This window comes from Helianthus annuus, chromosome 2, assembly GCF_002127325.2.
Source record: "Helianthus annuus cultivar XRQ/B chromosome 2, HanXRQr2.0-SUNRISE, whole genome shotgun sequence".
Classification (NCBI taxonomy): Eukaryota; Viridiplantae; Streptophyta; class Magnoliopsida; order Asterales; family Asteraceae; genus Helianthus; species Helianthus annuus.
Genome location: NC_035434.2, coordinates 147707844 through 147732785, shown reverse-complemented (window position 1 = coordinate 147732785; position 24942 = coordinate 147707844). Strand labels below are relative to the sequence as shown.

Genomic DNA, 24942 nt, shown 5'->3' with positions numbered 1-24942 from the left:
ATTTAAAAATTTGGACTCAAAACGTTACAAAATAAACATTTAGGAACTCAGAACGTTAAACATTTTGATTTTAAAGTTAAATTATTGGTATGGTTTTGTAGCTCATTCAAACCTTAGGTACATTTTACGGTGATGAATATTCTTAAATTGTTGGTTTGGTTTCGTAACTTATTCAAACCTTATGTAACATTTTACGTTGATGACTAAAAAAAGAAAGTTTTCTAATAACATGACGTAATCTGAAGTAGACTGATGTTCTTTGAAAAGAATATATAATTATGACATGCAAATATGCCAAATTTAGAATCGTAGCATCTCTTTTTACTAATATCATATATTGCCAAAAATAATAAAAAAATGATCATGTGGTTTTTAGAAATTAAAAAAATTCAGCAGCCTAGATGCTTTATTGAAAAGTCTAATAAATAATCAATTCCACGTGAAACACATATTATGGCCACTTTTCAAACTTAACCAACATCATTACATTACATTAATGATAAAATGTAATTTACACTACGTAATTGACCTTTAAAGGGTTATAAAAGACATAAAACTGAATTTGAACTTAAAACGTCATGTCAAAGGACTTATAACTATACAACGTTCTAATTATTTTAATTGGACCTTTTTTTTTCAAATACAACATTTGAACAAAAAGTTTCAATAAATTATGGGTTGGCCCAAATAGACACCTTACCAAGGTTAGCCCAAATAGACAATCAAAGTACAAATTTACATTGTATTCATTATATATATTATATATATTAATTTAATGATGACGTGATACGTGTCTTTAAAAGCTTCCGCTGGTGGCACGATAATACTCTAGTGGTCTGTCAGTAATCCAAATTTTCAGTTAAAAATGTGTTTATAATAAAAAAGGTTATCAACCCAATTTTCTAAAATCGGTATTATATCTATATGCTATATTGTAATACACTAGGTTAGAATCTCATGTATTACACGATTTGAATTAGTAAAACTTGGTTTTATTTTTGTAATTTTAAGTATGTGAGATCATAAAAAAGGCAAAAAAGAAAAAAAAATAGAATCACAACTCTTAAATTTAAAGAAAAACTTTAATCCAAACCTATCCAACATACATAGGGATTTTTTGGCAACTTGAAGATGTGCTAAAGTTAAAGAAAGAAAAACATGCTTGAAAGTTCTTAATAAAACTCAAGAAAAATCTTTGTTTACCAAGGTAAACATGTAGTAATATTCCTAGAGGTTATTCAAGGAAGGAGAAGAAGAAAAACATGGAGAAAAGGTGAAGAAACAAGCTTAAACTCACTGATTTGGAACTTGTATGAATATGCCTAAGGGTGCAAACGAGCCAAGCTACTCGCGAGCTACTCGAGCTCGGTACGAAAAAAAAAAACTCGAACGGGCCCGAGCTTGAAAAATTACCTTCGAGCTGAGCTCGAGCTTTAGAAATAAAGCTCGAATCGAGCCGAGCTCGAGCTCGAGCTTTCATATGTTAAACGAGCTCGAGCTCGGGCTCGGCTCGTTTGCACCCCTATATGCCCAAAGTTGGGATTTGTGAAGATTATAGGGTGTTTGAGAGAGTGATTTGAGTGTTGAAAGTGTTTAAGAGGTATGGAAATATTGTATTTATAAGTGAAGATTAGGGTTTGGTCAACAATGAAGTGATTGGGAGTTAGGAGAGGAGGGAAAGTTCAAAATCAACAAAATTCGTGAGCTGCTGCCAGACCAGGTCCGGATCGTATGGTCTTTTGCTCGCGGTCCACGAGGCCTTTCAAAAATTAAAAAAAAAAATCCATTTTAGTCCTTTGGTTTTGGTGGTTTGTCATTTTATGTTACAACCTAGATAGTTTAGCTCAAGTTTTTTAAGTAGACTGTTATGTAAACATTATTTACTTATCTATATTTTTTTACAGAATGTTATCTTGTAACGAAGAAATAATTGTTCAGACATGACCATAAAAGAATAACACAATCATAAAAATGGCAAATTTCATGATTTTTGTTTAAATAAATAAATATAAAATACTTACCTGATTAGGACGAAAAACACATGAGTGAAACTTGTTGCCATTACAGCAAAGATCATGTGCACACTCCCCTTCATTTCCCGACATAAGTGACCGCACTTGAACCGATTCCTCACTAGCCCGACGCCAAATACTCCCCGCTCCGGTGCCAGCAACCCAAGTGAATTGGCTTAGTGTGATTTGTGAACATTAAGATTGAAACCTCCAAGTTCATATAAAACTAAAGGGCGTTTTCTGTAATTTTGTCAAGACCTAATTACAATTTATTTATACATTACAGAATGAAAAAAAGAAATTGATGTGTTGGAGTTGGACCCAAAAGATATGTTAAACTTGAATATCAAGGTCAAGTAATGGTACGGCGTGTTCATAGAGAATCCGATATGGTTATGACGGATGTCCTGTTAAACGTCTAAGCGATAGCGTTGGTGATCGATCACATAAATTCTAACATACGGCACATGTAATAGCGAGTTCAAATTAACTAATAACTATTACATGCATGACAAAGTCCATGTTTCAAATCCAAAGACATGAGAGTGTCAAAAGGTCCCGTACCCTGTAAATCCTACAAATAGCAACACTATAAGAACTATGAATTCAAGAAATCAAATAACGTAAGATATATCGTAGAGATATATTTTGTACAAACACGATAACTTATGTAGTCATTAAATAATCACAAGAATCGACAAGTTCATCTACGACGGTGTCAACAAAACTCACAACTCAGTCACTTGTATATATAAAAACATGGCTTGTCTGATTTGTCTCTTTCAAGTTCCATTCGAAACATCGACAAAAAAATGTCTTATTGAGATGTCCTCTACACGGACACAATGATTCTACAAGCGATTGTAACACGGAACAGATCTTTATTGGCTAACACGCATCAAAAATGAAGAAAAACGGGCAAACACACATTTACTCGAGGATTTTGTGTTCTTCAACTTCTACAAGAAGGCAAAACTAAACTTTTGATGGCCAGGTAGCTTGAGCCGACATAATTATTCCAACAATCACACCAAACAACCCGAGTGCACTACCGAAGATCTCAATCACGAGAATTTTCACAAAGAGCGTAGAGTTTTGGGCATCGGATAGCGCGCAGCTACTCCCAATTATTCCCACACACAACCTGTCGATGAAAATGTTAAATCAATTACAAGAATTATTAGACATCTTGACGGCCACGTGCCCACTGGTTAGCAGGATATTGGCGGGCCAGTGAGTTTCCCAAACAGGAAATTTCGTTCGTTTAGTTAAATGAACGAACATGAACAGAGGCCGCATTCGTTCGTTTATGTTCGATTGTGTTCGATAGTTCATTAGTGTTTTCAGTTTTTATATTTTATTTAAATACTTCAAAATTCCGACAAATAAAATGTTTAATAAGTGTCAGTGTGTTATATATTCTGTTCATATAAAATGTTTAATAAGTGTCAGTGTGTTATATATTATGTTCATGAACACTTGTTTGTGTTCGTTTGTTTCCATTTGTATTCATGAACATGCCTAATATTGTTAACAAACAAACAAAAACGAACACGAAGACGTTCATTTCCTTAACAAACAAACACAAACATATAATCTCGTTCGGTAAGCGTTCATGAACAGATATATTTCTTAAGAAACGAACGTGAACAAAGGTCTTGATCATGTTCGTTCGGTTCGTTTGCAGCCCTACAAAGAGGTTCTCATGGTTGGTTATCAGAAAAGAAAAAGAAGAATTATTACACTTACCCGCATACAAGATTTGCAAAGCCGACAATGAGTCCAGATGCAAATATTGCATATCCTGCTCTAAGAGACTCCGGTGCGTATATTTGTGAAGATGGAACGCTTTCCAACTTTGTTTGTAGAATAATGGCGACGATAACACCGTATATAGCAACGGCTTCACAGAATATGACGCTGTGATCATATGCATGTTTTGAGTTAGATCATAATCAAAAGGGGGATTCATTAAAATAAGTTATGGATATAACGTTTGATCCAAATAAACCGTATGAAATGCATTGAGTAATTTTACATAACCTTGGAGGTTAAGGAAATAAGAGGTATAAATACTAAAGGTAATTTTACATTTAAAATATATGTAACATTTTTCAATTTTTTTTCTATCTCTACAACTGATAAATACTAAAAGTTATAATCGATTGTTATGTGTTGGACACCAATGACGTTTTCTCTTTATAAAACTGCTTTATATAAAGAAGCTGTAAATTAATTTCTGTCTTAATTTATAAAATTTAAAACATCTTTCACCTTAACAGAAAAAATAAACTCGTGATTTGGATGAAAATTTATAAAAATTATGTGACAAAACTATTAGATTTTTTTCTTCTAAAAACTCCATGCATGTTCTTTTTTATTATATATGTAACAAAAATAAAAGAAATTAAAAAGGGTTTGAGTAAATTGCCAAAATCGTCCCTGTGGTTTTATATTTGTCAGTTTCATCCAAATATCCCCAACTTAACAGAAAAAATAAACTAAGTTAGTGGGTTGGATGAAAATGGCAAAAAGTTACAAACGTTGGGGGCAATTTGGTACAAAAGTGTCATTTTGGACGAAAATGGCAAACATGCCCAAACCTCAGGGACGATTTTGGCAATTAACTCTCCAGCTTTTTTGTCTTTTTTCTCCCTTTTAATGAAGGGCAAAATGGTTAGATTTTTTTAATTCGTTATAATAAAACGTTAAAAGACCATTTTGCCCTTCACTAAAAGGGAGGAAAAAGACAAAAAAAGCTAGATGTTAACTGAAATATCTTACCAGATTTTGATTTTGGATGAAAATGACAACAAAATTGAAACCACGGGGCCCCAAATTCAAAAGGTTTGAATTTTGGACTAAAGTGACAAAAGTGACCAAACCTCAGGGACCATTTTGGCAGTTTACTCATGGATAAAAAAGTGTCTGCATGACACACGCTAAAAAGATGCATACAAATGTGCAGAGATATTATCAAGCTTAAAATTTATAATTAATAATATGTTCAGAAACAAAGGTGCAGCATGTTGATTCATGGTTTGGAACAATATCACTGAAGTTAAGACTTTGTTGCATAGAGTTTGTACATTAAGAACCATTTAGACAAGCGGTGAACAGAGATCCTCATGGCTCATGCAGTCATGCTATGACATAGCCGATAAGATATTAACAAGTGCCATTCACATAAACCGTGCTACAACTAAGATAATTACCCATTAATCTCTAACCGATCACATATTGTCGATCCAGTTGCCTCTATTCCTATCACCTACACGGCTACATGCTGTTTGTTTACCTCTTAATGAGGCTCTTAATGGTTCAGACCTCTTACTGGTTCAACACTTAGTGGTTCAGACTGTTTGTTTCACGAGTAGATGTCGGAATGGTTCAGACATTTGCCTCTGAATGGTTAAGATTTATACAGAGTCTAAATGGTTAAGACCTCTAATCTAAATTGGTCAGACATTTGCCTCTGAACGGTTAAGCATTATACAAGCTCTTAATGGTTCAGACATCTTACTGGTTCAGCACTTAATGGCTCAGACTTCTTACTGGTTCAGCAATTACCATTCAGATGTTGCCAAACAGCCCGTAAGACCTATTTCACCCCTACCACCAACATTTTTCACAGAAAAACAGCAAACTTCATTTTCTTCCACCATCTAAAACTTTCACAAAAGTAAATCACTTTTGTGCAAACAGATTAAACCCACAAATATTCATGTTAAACAGGTTAACTTAACAGCATCTAAAATATTAATACACAGAAATAAAATTCTGGGCGAACAGGTCGTGCTCCGATCAACCCATGAATATTCATGTCGTGTTTGGGTTTATACGTCTAACACAATTTTCGGGTTAAACGGGTCACGAATACACGTGGTGTTTTGAACATTATTTTTGGGCTCGTGCCATGTTCTGTTCAGGTTTATATGTCTAACACGATTTTTGGATTCGGGTTTGTGCAGAGTTGTCAATAGCGATCGCAGTGATCGCTATAGCGCGCTATGTAGCGTATAAGTCTAGTGTCGCTATTAGGGTTGTAGCGATGGATAGCGAGAATAGCGACACTTTATTTTTTTTAATTTTTTTTAATATAATAGCAATTAAATATAGCTATAAAATAGTTGTTAAATATACATGTAAAATAGCATATATACCGGGGTATTTTGTTAAATATACATATAATATACATATACAAATTTTTCTAGTGTACGCTATTTATAAAACAGCGCCCGCTATTTATCATTATTCGCTATGTAGCATATAGGTACCTTATCGCTATTTGTCGCTATTCGCCATTAACAGCTATGGGTTTGTGTAAAATTTCCGGGCTAAACGGGTCAAGAATATACATGTTGTGTTCAGATTTATGTCTTAACACCATAGTTATTAAAGGCGTTAGGCGCACTCAAGGCGCATAGGTCTCGCATGTGGCCTAGGCGGAAGGCGCAAAAAAAGCGCGGGCCTGAGAGAAAAAAAGCGCACAGCAAAAAAACTTAAAATATTTTTATATAATAGAAAGTTAATACTATTCTTCAAATAAAATAAAACTAAAGCTATTATATAACATTTTATATCATCTATTTAGTACCAAAAGTTATAAATGCTTATTTATAAGTGTAGAAAAATAGTTTTCGTTAGATAAAAGGAGGAAATCTAGCTGGAATCTTGCTAGAATTTAAAGAATTTGGCCGGAAACTCTCCAGAATCTGGGGAATCTCACTGGAATATGCGCATGAACCATCACCTGGAGAATTAAAGCGCAATTGCCTTGACTTAAGGCGCAATTGCCTCGCCTTGCTAGGAAATTGGGCCTAGGCGCAAGAGGCGATGGCTTTTAACAACTATGCTTAACACATTTTTCGGGTTCGTGTCGTTCCAGATTTATATGAATTTTCGGGTTCGTGTAGTGTTCAGATTTATATGTCTAACACAATTTTCAGGTTCGTGTCACGTTCGGGTTTGTGTAAAGTCTTTGGGTTCAAGTCGGGCCAGACCCGCCAACCCGTGAACACAACCCATTTAGCATCCCTAATTATTAAACAAAAACCTCCCTAATTAGAAAAAACCAAATTAGGGGTTTTAAGAATCACATACATACCTAATCAAATTCTTGGATGTAATACGAGGCGCTTTGATTGCGGCACCGATCAAACTACTTCCTGTAATATAAATCCCCCTGAGAATACAAGATGATCAGAAAAGCTATCTAAACATTTAACAGAAGTGAGTTAACGGAGTTAAAGAGGGTTACCAGGCGGCGCCTAAGACTGAGACGCCGATAGCAACGGCGATTCCGATGGCGGAGAAGGTGTAAGGGGAGATCTTGAGCATTGCTCTGGCCCATGAGCCTGATGCTCCGATCACAATGGCGCCTGACATTGATTGATCCCAAAGTTTGTTGCGACAAAGTGTAGGGATGGATCAAGATGAAGAAGATGAAGATCGAGATGTTGAGAGGAGACAAAACCACCACTCTGGCTTGAATCCAGAATTTTTTTTTCTTTTTTTTTTTTTTTTTTTTTTACTATTTGGCAAGATTATCCTTCTAAGTTTCAAGTTTCACATTAAATACCCTCTCATGCTTACTTTTTTTTTATTGTGTGTTTGTCTCCACCCGTAAGATGAGAATACAAGTGTTGTGTTTGGTCTTGATTTGCCCGTCTATGAACATAACCCGTTTAGCATTGCTACATGTACTTGACATGTACTTTTTATTGTTTTTTTTGAAAGGCCAACAAACTCAACCCCGAGCACTCCCGGGGCATCTACTGGACAAACGGAGTACTCCGAGAGTAGCCCGAGTCCACCACCAATTCCGGGGAAAACCCGGTAACCCACCCGCCCGTAGGCACGACGGTGAAATTACCGGTAAAACCCGTTTGGCTCAAGGATCTAACACAGGTTTCCCTGGGTCTCCTATCATTGCTCACCAATGCCTCACTCTGCACCAAGTGAGAATCGAATCTGCATCTCTCAAAAGAAATGCAAGCCTTCCACCATTTGATCTAAAGATCATTGACATTGACATGTACTTTTTATTGTGATATCTTTTTGCTTTTTTTCTTTTCTAATTTTCATTTAATGTTTAATCTAACTTTTCTTAAATAATATATGTAATATCTAATATTTGAAAAAAATGTAAATACACAACTTTGTTTTATGTTTTATCTATGTTTTGATGTTAATTTTATGCTATTATCAGGCTACGTGGATGACGTGTCAGGTAATATTTTTCTTTCAATTTTAAATGCTTATGTGGTAACTGGTAACAACGTATGCAATAAGAAGACTATTAAAAATAAAGATTAAAACATTATATAGGCCGGTCTAATTTCTAGGATTCGGAACTATTCGACACAATGAATTTTGGGTTCCATTTTGACAAAAAAGATTTTGAGTTATATTGGTATTTAGATCAAACACAATATATCTATTTCCTAGTGATGACCAACATGCGTATCGATCCAAGCATGTTGATTATGTACCTTGACAATGTTGAACTAACATAAGTGTCAAAATTGTTCCCTATTGAAAGAAGTGGTTTTACCAACATGAGTAGGAGCTTACTTGGGCTTGGGTCAAATAGATTAATGCATACATGAATCATGTATGTTATAATAACGAATATTTGGTCGCCTTTTGGTTGAATTTTTCAAAATCAAATCAAATCAAATGGATGAGAATGATTGCCCCAAATTCTAATCCTATAACGAATGTTTAGAATCGCTTATGTGACGATTGAATATTCGAACAATGATCCATTTTGTCAAAATCGAAACCATAATCCACTTGGTCGACTTAGGTTCTTGAATCCTAAAAGTTCTAAATCCTAGATTTCTAATCGACCTAGGTTTTGGGTTGATAATGATTTCAATCAATTTTTTTAATAATCTTTTTATTAAAAATCATTTGGTTGTTACCACATAAGCATTTATAATTAAAAGATAATTGTGATCTGACAAAATAATTTGAAAACTTGATAATTACACAAGATTGAAACAAATAGTGAAACTTGAGTGACTTTAGAGAGAAAAAAAATGAACGATTTTAGAGAAACATAGCAAACAAGGTAAAGTTATTTTACAAAGGCTCCTAAAAATAAAAAAGTGTACAAATACACAATGAATCACAAAATATAACACAACGTCGGGCAAAATAAACACAATGCCGAAAAATATAATATAATATCGAATAAAAAAACATAATGAGTCACAAAAAAGACACAATTATGCAAATATATAAAAGCCATAATGATTTATAAAATCTGTTAGGGCTTAAATTTTTACTATTATGGATCCCATATCCTGAGGTATATTCTGGATAAATTATCCTTAATGCGTAACACGGGACCTCAGAGGATCAAGGATCCTTAATATTTATTCATCATCATCATCTTACTCAGTAAATCCCACCAATAGCACAACTAAGATAGGGTATGAGGAGGGTAAGATGTAGACAAACTTACCTCTACTCCGTAGGAACAGTAAGGTTGCTTCCAATGAGACTCACATCATCATCATCATCCTTAATATTTATTATGGTTACTAATGATTGTTCTCGACATTTCCTTGTGTTTACATGCAGGGGAGTAACATGGTGGACGAAGTCTAAGCTGGAATCCAGAATTAATTCGTTATGGAGTTGCACGTGCTTATTCCACAACGGTCATAGGGAGTGAACGTGGTCAAGCAAGTTTTTCGGATTTAGTTGTTGTTATTCTAAGAGGATTGATCAAGTGTTATATGACACATTCACATTTTCGCATACACACATTACGAACCATATGCTCACAAACACTCTTAGCAATCAGTTGTAACACATTTGATCAACATCCGAAGTTGTAATAATTTTTCCTTGTGCAATATAGTTGGTGGTGATAGTTTTCACCACCCGAGGGTTTTGTGCCGACAATCTACTAGTGATCAAGGGCTTTTCCTCGTATAAATCTCTGTGTTCAATTGCATTCACAGCCTTACATTCATTTCTATCATTGTTAATCATCTAAGCACTCTACCTCACATTTCAAATTTGGTTACATTATCCTTAATTAGATTTTTGACCAAAACAAAATCTACAAGCTAAACATCTAAAAACAAAAACCGAAAATCTCACATCGGATAGTTCGATGAGACAGTTCCGATGCCGTCTGAATGAGGTAAATAGGAGTCCGTTTGATATTCTTCTTACAACTTCTTATTTTTAGGAGAATTTATATTTGATCCTATTCCCTTTAAAATATATTTTTTATATTTGGTAAGATAACATATCAAGATATATAGTTTTAGTACTAAGGGTGGTATTTGTTTTCCATAAGACAGAACGTAGTGGGGCGGTATGCCCCAAGATGGCGTCGGAAAACGCCCCAAACAACGAAACGAGGGGCGGTATAAATGAAAAATGGGGTGGGGCGCGAGTATTATAGCGGCGCTATTTGGTGGATTTTTGAAAATTTGACCGTTAAACAACGGTCATCATCTTAAAAAAATAAATTTTTTAATTTCACTATATAAATAACTCCCAACTCTTCCATTATTTTTGCAATTCATACTCAACTATTCTCTCCTTCTTTATATATTTTTTAAATAACTCCCATAATGGGTTCCCCGTCGGAAGACTCCTTCACCAATATTTACCGAAGATTTTTTTTCACCCGAAGAAGACGCGTAGGAGGAAGAAGCGGCTACAAGTGCATGTACTTTTGTGATACAAGCATTTGAGCACGTTCGGCCTAGTCCCCCTCCACGACCCATATTGCGGCGCACCTATATCTTGCGAGATCGTGAAGCCGCGAACGAGCGTTTGATGAAAGACTATTTTGATGCGACACCAGTTCACGGACCCAATGTTTTTAGACGGCGTTTTCGGATGAGCCAAAGGTTATTTTTGCGCATTAATAATGATTTGGAAAATAAGTATGATTTCTTTAAGCAAAGAATGGACGCGCGAGGATATTTAGGCTTCACCTCAATTCAAAAGGTCACGTCCGCCTTATGCATATTATCATACGGAAACACGTATGACATCAACGACGAGTACTTGAAGATGGCGGAGAAAACAACCCGAGATTGCTTGGAACATTTTTGCTATGGTATTTTTTATTGACTTTTATTTATTTACTTTTATATATTAATTTTTTAGTAGCTTACTAGTAAAACTTTTATATATTAAATTATATTTAGGTATATGCCAGTTATATGGAAAACGTTATTTGAGAAATCCCACTTGGAACGACCTTCAACAAATATATGAGGTGCATCTAGAAAAACATGGAATACCCGACATGGATGGTAGCTTGGATTGTCGTCAATGGCGTTGGTATAATTGTCCAACCGCATGGCGAGGTCAACATACACGGGGTGATAAAAAAGGGCCAACTTTGGTATTACAAGCTGTTGCGTCATACGACCTTTGGGTTTGGTCGGCCTTCTTTGGTGTAGCCGGGTGTTTTAACGTTATTAATACGTTAGAGGCTTCACCATTATTAGAGAGCTACATTTCTGGAACTATACCAAAGGCCAGTTTTCATGTGAACGGGAATGACTACGAGCATGGCTACTATTTGGGCGATGGTGTATACCCGGAGTATTCGATTAATGTTAAAACGTTTTCTGAAACGTTCGATGAGAAAAGAAAGTATTTTAAAAAAATTACAAGAGTCTTCGAGAAAGGATATCGAGAGGTGTTTTGGGGTTCTACAACAACGATGGCATTTTATCAGAAATCCTTGTCGCATGTGGCATAAGAATAGAATACGAATGACTGATGTGCTAAAAGTGGTTAAATAAAAACTACTAAAATTAACCTAATCTAGACACTCTAAGCTTTAAATTTATAAACTTAGACTCGATCTAAAACTAAACCACGCAACCGGCAAGTGTACCGATCAATGCAGTATAGCTACAGTAAGTCCGAGTATCGAACCCACGAGACTCTCTAATTACGCTAATTAGACTCTATCTAGACCTAGACTGACACCGACTCTAACTGTTTAATTGGTTGGGGGGGGGGGGTTACTGAATAAGGAAATCTATATTGAACTACTAAAATAACTAGAACTAGACTAGAGACGAACAAAGGTTGTGAGCTTTTCTTATGTGAGAACTGGACCACCTAGACAAGAATCCTGGATTGTTTTTAAGAGATTACCAATTAAGTTAAATGCACGAGTTATGGAACCGGGATCTTAAAATACTAAACCTATTAAGAACCATCGAGGCCCCTCGACCCTTCTCAAGGAGAAACCTGTGGCACTACCTAGGCCGTTAATTCTACCGGTTATTAGATTTCTTCCCAGTCGTCTAATTATTGTGTAAGTACCCTAATGTTGACCTATTCTTTCCCAATCCTAGGTCTAGGGTAATCTGAAGTAATAGATTTGACTTCATAGACTAATAAGACCGACAGGTAAACCAAGACATAACCTTTCCCAAGGCCTATCTAAAGCAATTCGCCGGGTAAGACCTACCAATAGCCCCTCACTTCCCAGTTATTAGGACTAGTAGAACACTAAGACCTAGCAAATTATTATTAGTTACTTCTAGAGGTTATCGCGCGATTCTCCCTAAAGAGTGAAGGTTTTCTTATGTGATATAGACACTCACCGAAACTCTAAACCCTAATATGACTCTATGTTGTGATATAGACCGTCACTAAGAATCATATGAAGCAAATAACAATAATAAACCGAATCAAAGCACGCATACACATCAAATCATTAAATCAAACCTTTTACAAGACACAATCAATCCATAAACATCGTGCAAATAACGAAAAAGGTAAAACCTTTATATCAATCCAATCATCATAGTCTAGATGGCATAAAAATTAGCCAAGAAACATGGTTTTAAAAACATCAACCAAGGTTTAGATATTGAATTCATTGACATAAAAATAAAGATCTAAGCAAACAAGAAAGAACCGAGTAAATATAACCCGTTAAATTCTTGATCTCCAAGCCTTCACCTTTAATCCCAATGATTCTTCTGCCTTGAACCCTTGCCAAATATCCTCTAAAATTCGTCTCCTGTTGCTCTCTAATTATTGCAGCCGTCGACTGATGATGTTCAATGTGGATCCCAACTTCACGTTTCCAATCTTTATGTTGTATGGGCTTGCGGCTCATATGATAACAAATGCCGCCTCTAGTCTTCTGTCATAATGGTTTACATCCATTCATTGGGCTTAGCCCTATGGCAGCCCACTAAAGTAGATCATTTTATGTCTAATGTTGTTGCTGCGTTGTATGTATATATTTGTTTCCAAGAATTAGTCAACATTGCATGCATGCTTTTTTTTCAATGCACTTTTCAAAAACATTAATAATAATATATATAGCAGCACTTTTTAGATAATATAGAGATAGCGGGCTCGTCCCACTCACAGAAAATAGCGCCAATTTTACTCCGGTTACTGGCATTCTACTATGTCCAACTGGCAGATCATTTCCATATTACTCGTTTTCGCTCCATTTGCACTAGGACCTGCCAAAACACAATATAATGTAATACACAACTAATACTAAAAATAATAAATAAAACCTATACAAAAATTATACAATTTACACGGGATAAATATGCGTATTTTACCCTACATCAATGACCATGTATGCTTGCATCATTTTGCATAATATGATCATTGAGGATGATGGAAGAGCGATATACCAAAACTATATTCCGGAAGATTTAGTCGAAGGAACCCAAACAACAATGGAAGAGAGACTCGCAAATGCTCAACTATTGTGATTTAGGGAAATATGTAACACATTGAAGGCGGATTTGGTTGAGCATGCTTAGGCAATTCGCCCAATTCGATACAACAGTGACGACGAAGAAGATTCCGAGTAAGAAGAGGTTGAGGAATTCGAAGACGGGAACTTTGAAGACGTAAGTTTGGATGCTGGAGAAAACGAAAAGGAAGAAGGAGAGAACGAAAATGAAGCCGAAGAATAAATTTAATTTTTAGGTGTAACGTTTTTTTTAGACCTGGCAAACGGGATGGGCCGGGTCGGGTCGGGCCGGGTCATGGGTCAAAACGGGTTCGGGTCGAAACGGGTTCGGGTCAAAACGGGTCAATTAAAAAAAGGGTTGTTTTGGTTCGGGTCGAAACGGGTTCGGGTCAAAACGGGTTCGGGTTAGAACGGGTTCTGGTCGGAACGGGTTCGGGTCGGAATGGGTTCGGGTCAGAACGGGTTTCGGGTTGGGTCGGGTTGGTTAAATTTTTTTATTTTTTTTAAAAAGTGACTGTCCATGTTGAACGCCATGCTCGTTCCTATGGGTTCATGAATGATTACTATTAATATGCAGTTATTGTACGAATTGAATCGATTAATAGAGAATATGATTAGGAATTTAGGATTAATATGCAGTTATTACTAGAGATCAATTACAGCCAATAACAGTCGAAAATTGAGTAAGATTAAGAAAATAAACGTCTATTGGAATGCAACAATTACTCAGATCTAATTCGAAACGGTACGCGTCGAAACGGTTCAATTCGAAACGGTACTTGGTGAAAACAGTTATAATCTGATGCTATACATGTTAGCAAGCCATGTACGATTGTAATCCTTTAAACAACCTTAACTAGCAAAACATATTTCCAAACAAAAATTAATGTCAGTAACATTGTCGTTGATGCAGGTTCCAAACAGAAATTAATGTCGTAACATAATTCCAAGAGAAATTATTGAAAAAGGGTTGTTTTGGTTCGGGTCGAAACGGTTCGCGTCGAAACGGTTCAATTCAAAACGGTACTGGTTGAAACGGTACGCGTTGAAACAGTTCGTGTCGAAACGGTTCGATTCGAAATGGTACGGGTCGAAACGGTACTGGTCGAAACGGTTCGCGTCGAAACGGTTTGTGTCGAAACGGTGCGGGTCGAGTCGGTTCGATTCGAAACGGTACTGGTCGAAACGGTACGGGTCGAAAGGGTATCGGTCGAAACGGCGGGTCGAAACTGTTCAATTCGAAACGGTACTGGTCAAAACGGTACGGGTCGAAACGGTACTGGTCGAAACGGTTCGCGTTGAAACGGTACGGGTCGAAATGGTACGAAACTCGTCCCGACCCGAAACTCGTGTCGGCCTAAAACCCGTCCCGTGCGGAAACTCGTGTCGGCATAAAACCCGTTGCGATCCGAAACCCGTCCCGTGTGAAAACCCGTGTCGGCCCGAAACCCATTATGATCCGAAATCTGACCCGTTTCTTTAAGGTGCTAACCCACATCAACCCATTTCTTTAAAATTGTCGACCCGCTTTGACCCGAAAATAACAAGATCCATTTTACTTTATCTCCAAGTTTGTTATTAGGTTAAATAGAAGATCGGTACATTGTATTTTCATTTAGTTTTTCGTGGTTATTAATAAACAGAAAAAGATGTCGTGGGTTGTCCACCCCAAAAATAAGTGCTAAGATAGTAAGGCTGCAGGGTGTGGAGGGGCTTAGGTTGGTGGCATTGTTTGACACGTGGCGAGAGTGGGATCCACAAACTTATGGTGAAAAAGAGGGGTGTGATGTGGTGTGACCAGACATGTGAATTTTTTTAATTAAAGTAATCAACCAAAGCCAGTCATATTAAACCAGCCAACCAAATTTAAAAGCATTAAAAGATCTCATTAAAAGGCTTAATAAAAAGCAAACCAAACGGCTAGCAAGAAGCCGAAGAGGGTAAAAACTAAAAAGGAAATTGAAGCCACCCTTTGGAGCTCTAGAATATAACATTCAAAACAAGGCTGCGTTTGTCAGCCAAATCCCTTAATCCCCCCTTATTCATCTTCTTCACGACACAATCAATCAATCAGCAACAAACAACATGGTCGCAAATGGTGCAGTTTCAGTCTCACTGGACAGTGTTCGAGACAAGAACCTAATGCAGTTGAAAAAACTCAACTCCGTTCTGTTTCCTGTTCGATACAACGATAAGTATTACGCAGATGCTCTTGCATCCCACCACTTCACTAAGCTAGGTATTAATATTATTATTATTATTATTCAACAAATTCGTCATCTTTATGCGTCTTTATTTAAGTTCTTTTATGTTATAGGTTATGATGATGTGTTGGTTGTAATAATCTTTAAATAGTTTTATAGTTTTAGATATGTTTTGGATGGTATGATGGCGTTTTGAATAAAACTTTTGTAAATGGGTGTTGAATGATAAGATGTTTATGTAGTGTATTGAATGAATGCCTACCAGGTGTTTGATGAAATGCCGGAGTGAGTATTGAAGAAATAATGTTTTTCGCAATTTAAGAAAGACAATGTCAGCGTATGTAGATGTTGTTTGATTGGAATAATGTTACCTGTAAATTAGATTTGGGTAACATGAAGTAGATTTGGTACTTTTTGTATTTTTGGAGTGTATGCACTTGACTCACATTATAATTAAAACCGCATGTGAATGAACAATATTACCTGTGGAAGTTTGTTGCTCCTGATGTTGCTGCTCTTGAATCAGATTATGGTATTACTGAGTTTGTTGAATCAGAAAAAAACATGCTTTACTTTATATTATATGGATAAGGTGCTTGCTTTGGTAGCTTTTCACTGTTGCAAGTACACCAACGGACTACTAGGAGGTTCAAACGTTATGTCTTGTGATAGGCCACATTAATGAAGCATCGTCACTCAGTTACAAGGTTTGGACCGCGAGAAAGTCTGGACGTTAAGGGCTATCGGATTATTGGAAACATAGGAGTTTCGACTATAACGGACTGTTACATAGACCAGAAGTGATACATTCCGGATCATAATTGAGTGTGCTTTATTATTTGGATGACTGGTAGTAGGTCCAAATGTTATGTCTTGTCTTCTGGAGCATTTGTAGGTCGGGATGTTGTGTCTGGACTAGGGGTACACCGTCACCGGACGACTGGTAGGTTCAAATGTTATGGCTTGTCTTCCAGACCATTTGTTGGTCCTGAAGTTGCATGCGGATGTCTTGACTAGGGGTACACCATAACGTCATCTTATAAATGAATTAATGAATTATGTGCTCTCGGTCAAATCATTTTACCATATATTAAAGAAATATATCGTTTCTGAAACACCTGAACACACACTACTAAGTCACCATTTATACCTCTCAAGATTATGTTTTCATTGCAAACATCCATTTCTATATTTCATGATTCTACAAGTTCTAAATTTCATGATGCTTAAGCATTTTTTAAAGTTGTTTTTTTATATATTGTCTACTTTTTCAGCATATTACAGTGACATCTGTGTTGGCTCAATTGCATGCCGACTTGAGAAGAAGGAAGACGGGGCTATTCGCGTATACATAATGACATTAGGTGTTTTAGCACCTTATCGTGGCCTAGGTATCGGTAAGTATCCCAAATCTTTACTTTGACCCTAAAAAGTCAAATGGTATTGAGAACCGAAATTGCATTATCAACACACATTTTCACGACTCTAAAGACGTAGTTTCCCAATATTGTGGCAGGTACAAAGCTGTTAAATCATGTTATTGATCTAAGCAGCAAGGAGAATATTGGTGAGATCTACTTGCATGTGCAGACAAACAATGAAGACGCCATAAACTTTTACAAGAAATTTGGGTTTGAAATCACGGAAACGATCAAGAATTATTATGCACGCATTATTCCACCAGACTGCTATGTGGTTACAAAGTACGTTGGGCAGCCTCAATCCGAGAAATAATGGAATTCACAAATAAGATGGAGATCTGGAGTTGGGTATTGAGTTATTGTCAATTGGACACTGATTTATGGATGCTAATTGTCAAACTGATTTATGGATATGCTAATTGTTAATATCTGGTTTGTTTTGTCTTTTGAGGCCTATTTGTTATTTATTTTTATTTTTTTTGAACGGCAAAGGTTACATAACACTACTCTTAAATTACACCAAATTTTACCCTATGCCAGGAATTGAACCCTGGTCTCTTCCCAAGAGGCCTGTTTGTTGGGACTGTAATCTTATGTAAGAATGATACCATGTACCCTTGCTAGTTTGATGCATTTTTCATTATTCATGTCAAGAAGTTATTCATCGAGGAACAATATAAGGGTTTTTTTTTTTTTTTTTTTTTTTTTTTTTTTTTTTGCGCCTTATAAACTGGTTACATTGTGATAGTATACTCTGTGTGAACTTGATTATAGTAGGTCTGGGTTCTGATTAAAAGGTGTAGGAAGCCAACAGGGAATGCCACGTTTCCAAGGGGGATGACACCATGTTGAAAAAAAGCGGATCAGATGTGGGAAATTTTGATATTGAATCAGGTTAGTTCATGTTGGAAAAATCACTGATATGCGACATCTATTCGAATATTCAGGTTATCTTAAGGTTATATCGCTTATATGTCATTTGCTGTGATTGTAGTTATTAATGTACACAATTTTGGTGAAGTCTGTCTATTAATCAATAACTCAAATTGTTGTACCTTTGAAAACGTATATACCTAAAAATTCTATACGAAAACTACATACCGGTTACTACTGAGCGAAAAGTTCGGGAGGTCGGGCGCCCCCTCCTCCCGGCCCCCACAAAGTTGCGCCCCTGATAGCGTGGTGAGAATGGTAGATAACGGTGAAGTGACGTGAAGCCTATATGAAGAGTGATGTTGACGATTAGAAACATCACCACACCATATAGCGTTAATTATTTTGACTCTCATTTTTTTTTAACGGCCAACAAAATTTTTATTAATCAACTAGGAAGTTGCTAGACGCCAAATTTTCACTCTCAAATAGTAATCTTTCAACCACACATCAGGTTGCGTCGAAACATCCACTCAATATTTGACAAAAGTTGTGTGAATGAATGCGTTCACAATATCATGGTGGGTGGCTAAAACATCAATTCAAATCTTTCAAATGGTTTGTAATATAATATCACTATTCAAGTATAATCATGACAGAATATAATAAATAGCAAGTTTTTTCATTTGCTCTATCACTCATGTAAAATTGTAAATTAAGTCGTATTTACTTGATAACAATATTTTCCAATTTTTTGTTTCCGTTAGTTATTTAAAAGAATTTATACGGTTTCACCTTTTTAACAAAAAAAAAATTGTCACAATTGCTTAGCAAATAGGTTCTTAACAAAAAATTGTCACAGCTGCTTAGCAAACAACGTAGACAAAAAAGATTAAAAAATTATATATTTAAAATATATTTCTTATGTTTTGTAAGATAACATATTAATATATTGAGTAAACTTCCGTTTTGCTCTCTGTGGTTTGGTCATTTTAACGGTTTTAACTCAAACCTTTAAAAATAGTCATTTTACTCCCCAATGTTTGGATTTTGTCTCCAGTTTGCTCCAAGGCTCTAACTCAGTTAAAACATTCAGTTGAAAGTAGGGGTATTTCGGTAATTTTCCTAATTCCTAAGAGAGTAAACTTCTAGATAATAAAAATAAATAATAAAACAATACTATCTATCTCTTATACTAAAGCAAAATAATGTTGACTATTTGACTTTGATGTGGCTATTCTCTTTGGCCAGAGAATTGGGATTTTAGGCGCCATTCTCTTCTTCTCTCTATTTTCCTTCAATTTCCTTCAATTCCTTCAATTCTATTACCGCTCTCTTTAGATTATATATGGAAGGTTGAAAATTAATCAATTATCGGAAGTTTTTTAGGAAATTATGGAACCGTTTCCAATTCTACCGCCTATATACAAATTCTTGCTTTTAATCGGATGTTTCAAACTTTTATAAAAATTCTACCGTTTTGCCCTCACATGATGTTGAATCAGGTTAGTTCATGTTGGATAAAGCCTACCAACTTTTAAACATTTTAGCAGGTAAGTTTTTGACTTACCCTTAACTTAAGTGAGGTAACTATTAGTAGCATAAAGTTTGTAATAACTTTTATAATTTGTAAACGTCATAAAGTGGAAACTTAGGGTTTAAATTTAGATCCTATAAAATATCAAATTAGATCCTTTAATTATCTTGTGTTGGTTAGTTTGATTTAATTCTGAAAGTTTTATGTTGTTCGAATGTATTTGTAAGGTTAGGTTGTCAAGTTGGAAAAATCACTAATACGCGACATCTATTCGAATGTTCAGGTTCTCTTAAGGTTATATCGCTTATATGTCATTTGCTGTGATTGTAGTCATTAATGTACACAATTTTGGTGAAGTCTGTCGATTAATCATTAACTCAAATTGTTGTACCTTTGAAAATTGGAACCTTAGAGATCAAATTACTTTTTTTTAACGGAAAGGAACGATGTGCCAACCATCGTGACACCAGGCGCTATGGCCAAGGTTGACTACTTGACCGCCGCCAGCCCTTTGGCTCCCCCAGATACGCGGAAACCCGACCTCCACCCGCCCAAAGGCACGACAGTGGAATAATCGATAAAACCTCACAAAAAAAAAATGATTAGAGTGGGAGTTGAACATGCCAAATCTTTCTTCAACCACACCACCACTACCTCATTGGCTAAAGATCAAATTACTACTACGGAGATTTATGAACTACAATTGTAATTTTATTTTCCTTTTATCATATATAATATGTAATTTTATTTATAAGAAGTACTAGGTTATAGCCTGCGTGTACACGCGATTTAACAAATGAAAATACCAGAAATTTCTTTAAATTTAATCTAAATTCAGTGAAAATATTACCATTACACCTAATGGAAAAAAAATCTATATATATTCTAAAGTTTAGTTATATGTTCTATTTTAAAACCAAAATTTATGGTTGTTTTAAATGCATCATCCTATAAAAATCCTATTAATTGCATTTAATTTATATTAAATAAATAAGAGATAAGATAAAAAATAAAATAAAATAATTATATATCAATAATCATTAAAATTAATATCATCAATAACACATTATACTAAATAATATATTATAGATAAAAGTAGATTAGTTTAAAGTTAACTTTGATCTTAATTTGTTTTAATAATTGGTTTAAAGATAATTATTCCAAACTTATGATTATTCTATAAAATGATCTTTGACAAGGTAACCATAAATTTAAATTTCGAAGTAACTAATATATTAAAAGTAGCTCAAATATAATTCGTAATAAAAACACAACAATATATTTTCAAAGAAAACATATAATAAAAAAATAGGTAAAGGGATCCAAATGATATCAAATATTAAGAACTTATCCATGATATTAGTATCAGAATTAATAGATTAAGATAAAATTTAAACCGAAAGATCATAAGTATCATAAAAATATCATTAAATTAAAGTTAAAAAGTAAAGAAAAGAATTATTATTATAATATTAAAATAATAAAAATATATAAAAACTATATATATTATTAAAATATTAAAATTACTATTTGTACCGATACCAAACAAGACCGTACCGGTATTTTCGATACCAGTACCGGTTGACACCAAGCTTATCCCACCCCGTGATACTAAAAAATCATTAAATTAAAGTTAAACAGTAAAAAAAGGAATTATTATTATAATATTAAAATAATAAAAGTATTAAAATAACTATATATATATATATATATATATATTCTAATATATTATTAACAAGATTTTGGCTAAATTAATTAGATTATTATAAATAATAATAATAATTTACAAATAAAACAACACAATTTGCAACAAAGCAATGCATGAAACACCATATTAACATATAGTACAGTACATTAATGCTAGAACCTAATCTATACTATATTATAAAGCATTTCATAAGGATACCAACCAAATTTAAGTAATTACAATCTTTTATACTTATGGTACAACAACTTAATTATGTTAGTAAGGGGTGAAATGGTCTTTCTACATTAATATTAAAAATAAAAAAAAAATAATTATCTATATCTATATCTATCTATCTATACTATATTATAAAGCATTTCATAAGGATACCAACCAAATTTAAGTAATTACAATATTTTATACTTATGGTACAACAACTTAATGATGTTAGTAAGGGGTGAAATGATCTTTCTACATTAATATTAAAAAACTAAAAAAATAATTAAATGAGAATATAATCACAATTAATTATAATAATACAATAATAAGTTCGGTTCTTAAATGCAATTAATAAACGAAACCTATTGGGATAAACCGCAAAAGCACTCCAAAGGTCCAATTTCAATCAATATGTAATAAATTTGACCGATTAAGGAATCTCCTATCATTGCTATAAATTCACCATTTCACTCAACATCAACTCCTTTGTCTACTATTGTGCGAGTTAGAGTCGAAAAGAAAGAGATAAGAAAGAGATAAGTTGATATGAAATTTATTTATCTTGGTGGAAAGGTGTGTTCTTTTATACCCATTTCAACATTTATTCGAAAAAACTTTGGTTTGTTTCTTAAAATATTCAAATGGGATAACAGTTTTCTTTTACATAATCTATGAGTTTATATTAATGTTTTATTATGTTTTTGGTGATTTAGTGGTTTTTTTTTCAAATTATGATTTTATATTACATATAAAGTATACACACAGGTTATTGGATACAAAAAGACAGACACTTCATACTTCATCAAGGTACCCTTGCATGACTATAGTATCTGGAACCATTTACCAATGTATTGTTTAATTGTTCATAAATTTATAGTTTTTTTCCTTTTTGCAGCTTCATGTATATGGAGGTGTAAAAGGGTGGGTACGAGAAAAGTTATTCATTTGGATATAGACATTTATTTGGCCTATTGGTATTTCCTTTTTTAATTTCTACTTTACTATTTTTTTTAAACATATGATGCTTTTGTGTGATTTAATTGATACTATATATAGGCAATATAGATGCAGAGGAAATATTCGAGGAGGTATTGTTTGACAGGATTGGGCAGCAAACTTTAACGGCTCGGATGTTTTCAACCCGCGCAAAAGATTTAAATTGATTGCGTTTATCTATACTATCGTATAAAGCATTTCACAAGGGTTCCAACCAAATTTAAATAATTGCAACATATTATGCTTATAGTACAACAACTCAATGAAGTTAGTAAAGGGAATTAGTCTTTCTACATGAGTATAAATTGATAAATACAATTAAATTGATAACTTTATAAATTAAGTATTGTTAAATACTTGATAAAGAATTAAATCATTTGACTTAGTTGAACATCATCACCTTCCTCATATTTACATTGCTTTTCCATTTCAAGTTCTCCGTAACCGATTACTTGATTGAATTTTATAATTAAGTCATTATTATTTGGTTTAGTAATTGCTAAACAAGACCGTACCGGTATTTTCGATACCAGTACCGGTTGACACCAAGCTTATCCCACCCCGTGATACTAAAAAATCATTAAATTAAAGTTAAACAGTAAAAAAAGGAATTATTATTATAATATTAAAATAATAAAAGTATTAAAATAACTATATATATATATATATATTCTAATATATTATTAACAAGATTTTGGCTAAATTAATTAGATTATTATAAATAATAATAATAATTTACAAATAAAACAACACAATTTGCAACAAAGCAATGCATGAAACACCATATTAACATATAGTACAGTACATTAATGCTAGAACCTAATCTATACTATATTATAAAGCATTTCATAAGGATACCAACCAAATTTAAGTAATTACAATCTTTTATACTTATGGTACAACAACTTAATTATGTTAGTAAGGGGTGAAATGGTCTTTCTACATTAATATTAAAAATAAAAAAAAATAATTATCTATATCTATATCTATCTATCTATACTATATTATAAAGCATTTCATAAGGATACCAACCAAATTTAAGTAATTACAATATTTTATACTTATGGTACAACAACTTAATGATGTTAGTAAGGGGTGAAATGATCTTTCTACATTAATATTAAAAAACTAAAAAAATAATTAAATGAGAATATAATCACAATTAATTATAATAATACAATAATAAGTTCGGTTCTTAAATGCAATTAATAAACGAAACCTATTGGGATAAACCGCAAAAGCACTCCAAAGGTCCAATTTCAATCAATATGTAATAAATTTGACCGATTAAGGAATCTCCTATCATTGCTATAAATTCACCATTTCACTCAACATCAACTCCTTTGTCTACTATTGTGCGAGTTAGAGTCGAAAAGAAAGAGATAAGAAAGAGATAAGTTGATATGAAATTTATTTATCTTGGTGGAAAGGTGTGTTCTTTTATACCCATTTCAACATTTATTCGAAAAAACTTTGGTTTGTTTCTTAAAATATTCAAATGGGATAACAGTTTTCTTTTACATAATCTATGAGTTTATATTAATGTTTTATTATGTTTTTGGTGATTTAGTGGTTTTTTTTTCAAATTATGATTTTATATTACATATAAAGTATACACACAGGTTATTGGATACAAAAAGACAGACACTTCATACTTCATCAAGGTACCCTTGCATGATTATAGTATCTGGAACCATTTACCAATGTATTGTTTAATTGTTCATAAATTTATAGTTTTTTTCCTTTTTGCAGCTTCATGTATATGGAGGTGTAAAAGGGTGGGTACGAGAAAAGTTATTCATTTGGAGATAGACATTTATTTGGCCTATTGGTATTTCCTTTTTTAATTTCTACTTTACTATTTTTTTTAAACATATGATGCTTTTGTGTGATTTAATTGATACTATATATAGGCAATATAGATGCAGAGGAAATATTCGAGGAGGTATTGTTTGACAGGATTGGGCAGCAAACTTTAACGGCTCGGATGTTTTCAACCCGCGCAAAAGATTTAAATTGATTGCGTTTATCTATACTATCGTATAAAGCATTTCACAAGGGTTCCAACCAAATTTAAATAATTGCAACATATTATGCTTATAGTACAACAACTCAATGAAGTTAGTAAAGGGAATTAGTCTTTCTACATGAGTATAAATTGATAAATACAATTAAATTGATAACTTTATAAATTAAGTATTGTTAAATACTTGATAAAGAATTAAATCATTTGACTTAGTTGAACATCATCACCTTCCT

At 33.9% G+C, this 24942-nt stretch overlaps 2 protein-coding genes and 1 long non-coding RNA gene across 3 annotated transcripts; 2 read left to right on the top strand and 1 right to left on the bottom strand.

Annotated features, from left to right (window-relative positions):
• Positions 1 to 2669: 2669 nt before the first annotated feature.
• Positions 2670 to 7686, bottom strand: LOC110923768 (V-type proton ATPase subunit c''1). Its single transcript, XM_022167832.2, has 4 exons — positions 7273 to 7686; positions 7120 to 7197; positions 3762 to 3932; positions 2670 to 3156 (listed from the first exon to the last, which is right to left on the bottom strand). The coding sequence occupies exons 1-4, from the start codon at positions 7398 to 7400 to the stop codon at positions 2988 to 2990; spliced, it is 546 nt and encodes a 181-aa protein (XP_022023524.1). The 5' UTR covers positions 7401 to 7686; the 3' UTR covers positions 2670 to 2987.
• A 7984-nt stretch (positions 7687 to 15670) lies between these two features.
• Positions 15671 to 17821, top strand: LOC110923776 (N-alpha-acetyltransferase 50). The gene is made up of 3 exons (XM_022167838.2): positions 15671 to 15985; positions 17225 to 17347; positions 17467 to 17821. Exons 1-3 carry the CDS (start codon positions 15832 to 15834, stop codon positions 17682 to 17684), a joined length of 495 nt encoding a protein of 164 aa, XP_022023530.1. The 5' UTR covers positions 15671 to 15831; the 3' UTR covers positions 17685 to 17821.
• Positions 17822 to 24228: 6407 nt separating this feature from the next.
• On the top strand, positions 24229 to 24661 carry LOC118487570. Its single transcript, XR_004881929.1, has 3 exons — positions 24229 to 24347; positions 24436 to 24514; positions 24597 to 24661. It is a non-coding gene; the product is annotated as an uncharacterized LOC118487570 (long non-coding RNA).
• The last annotated feature ends 281 nt before the right edge of the window (positions 24662 to 24942 follow it).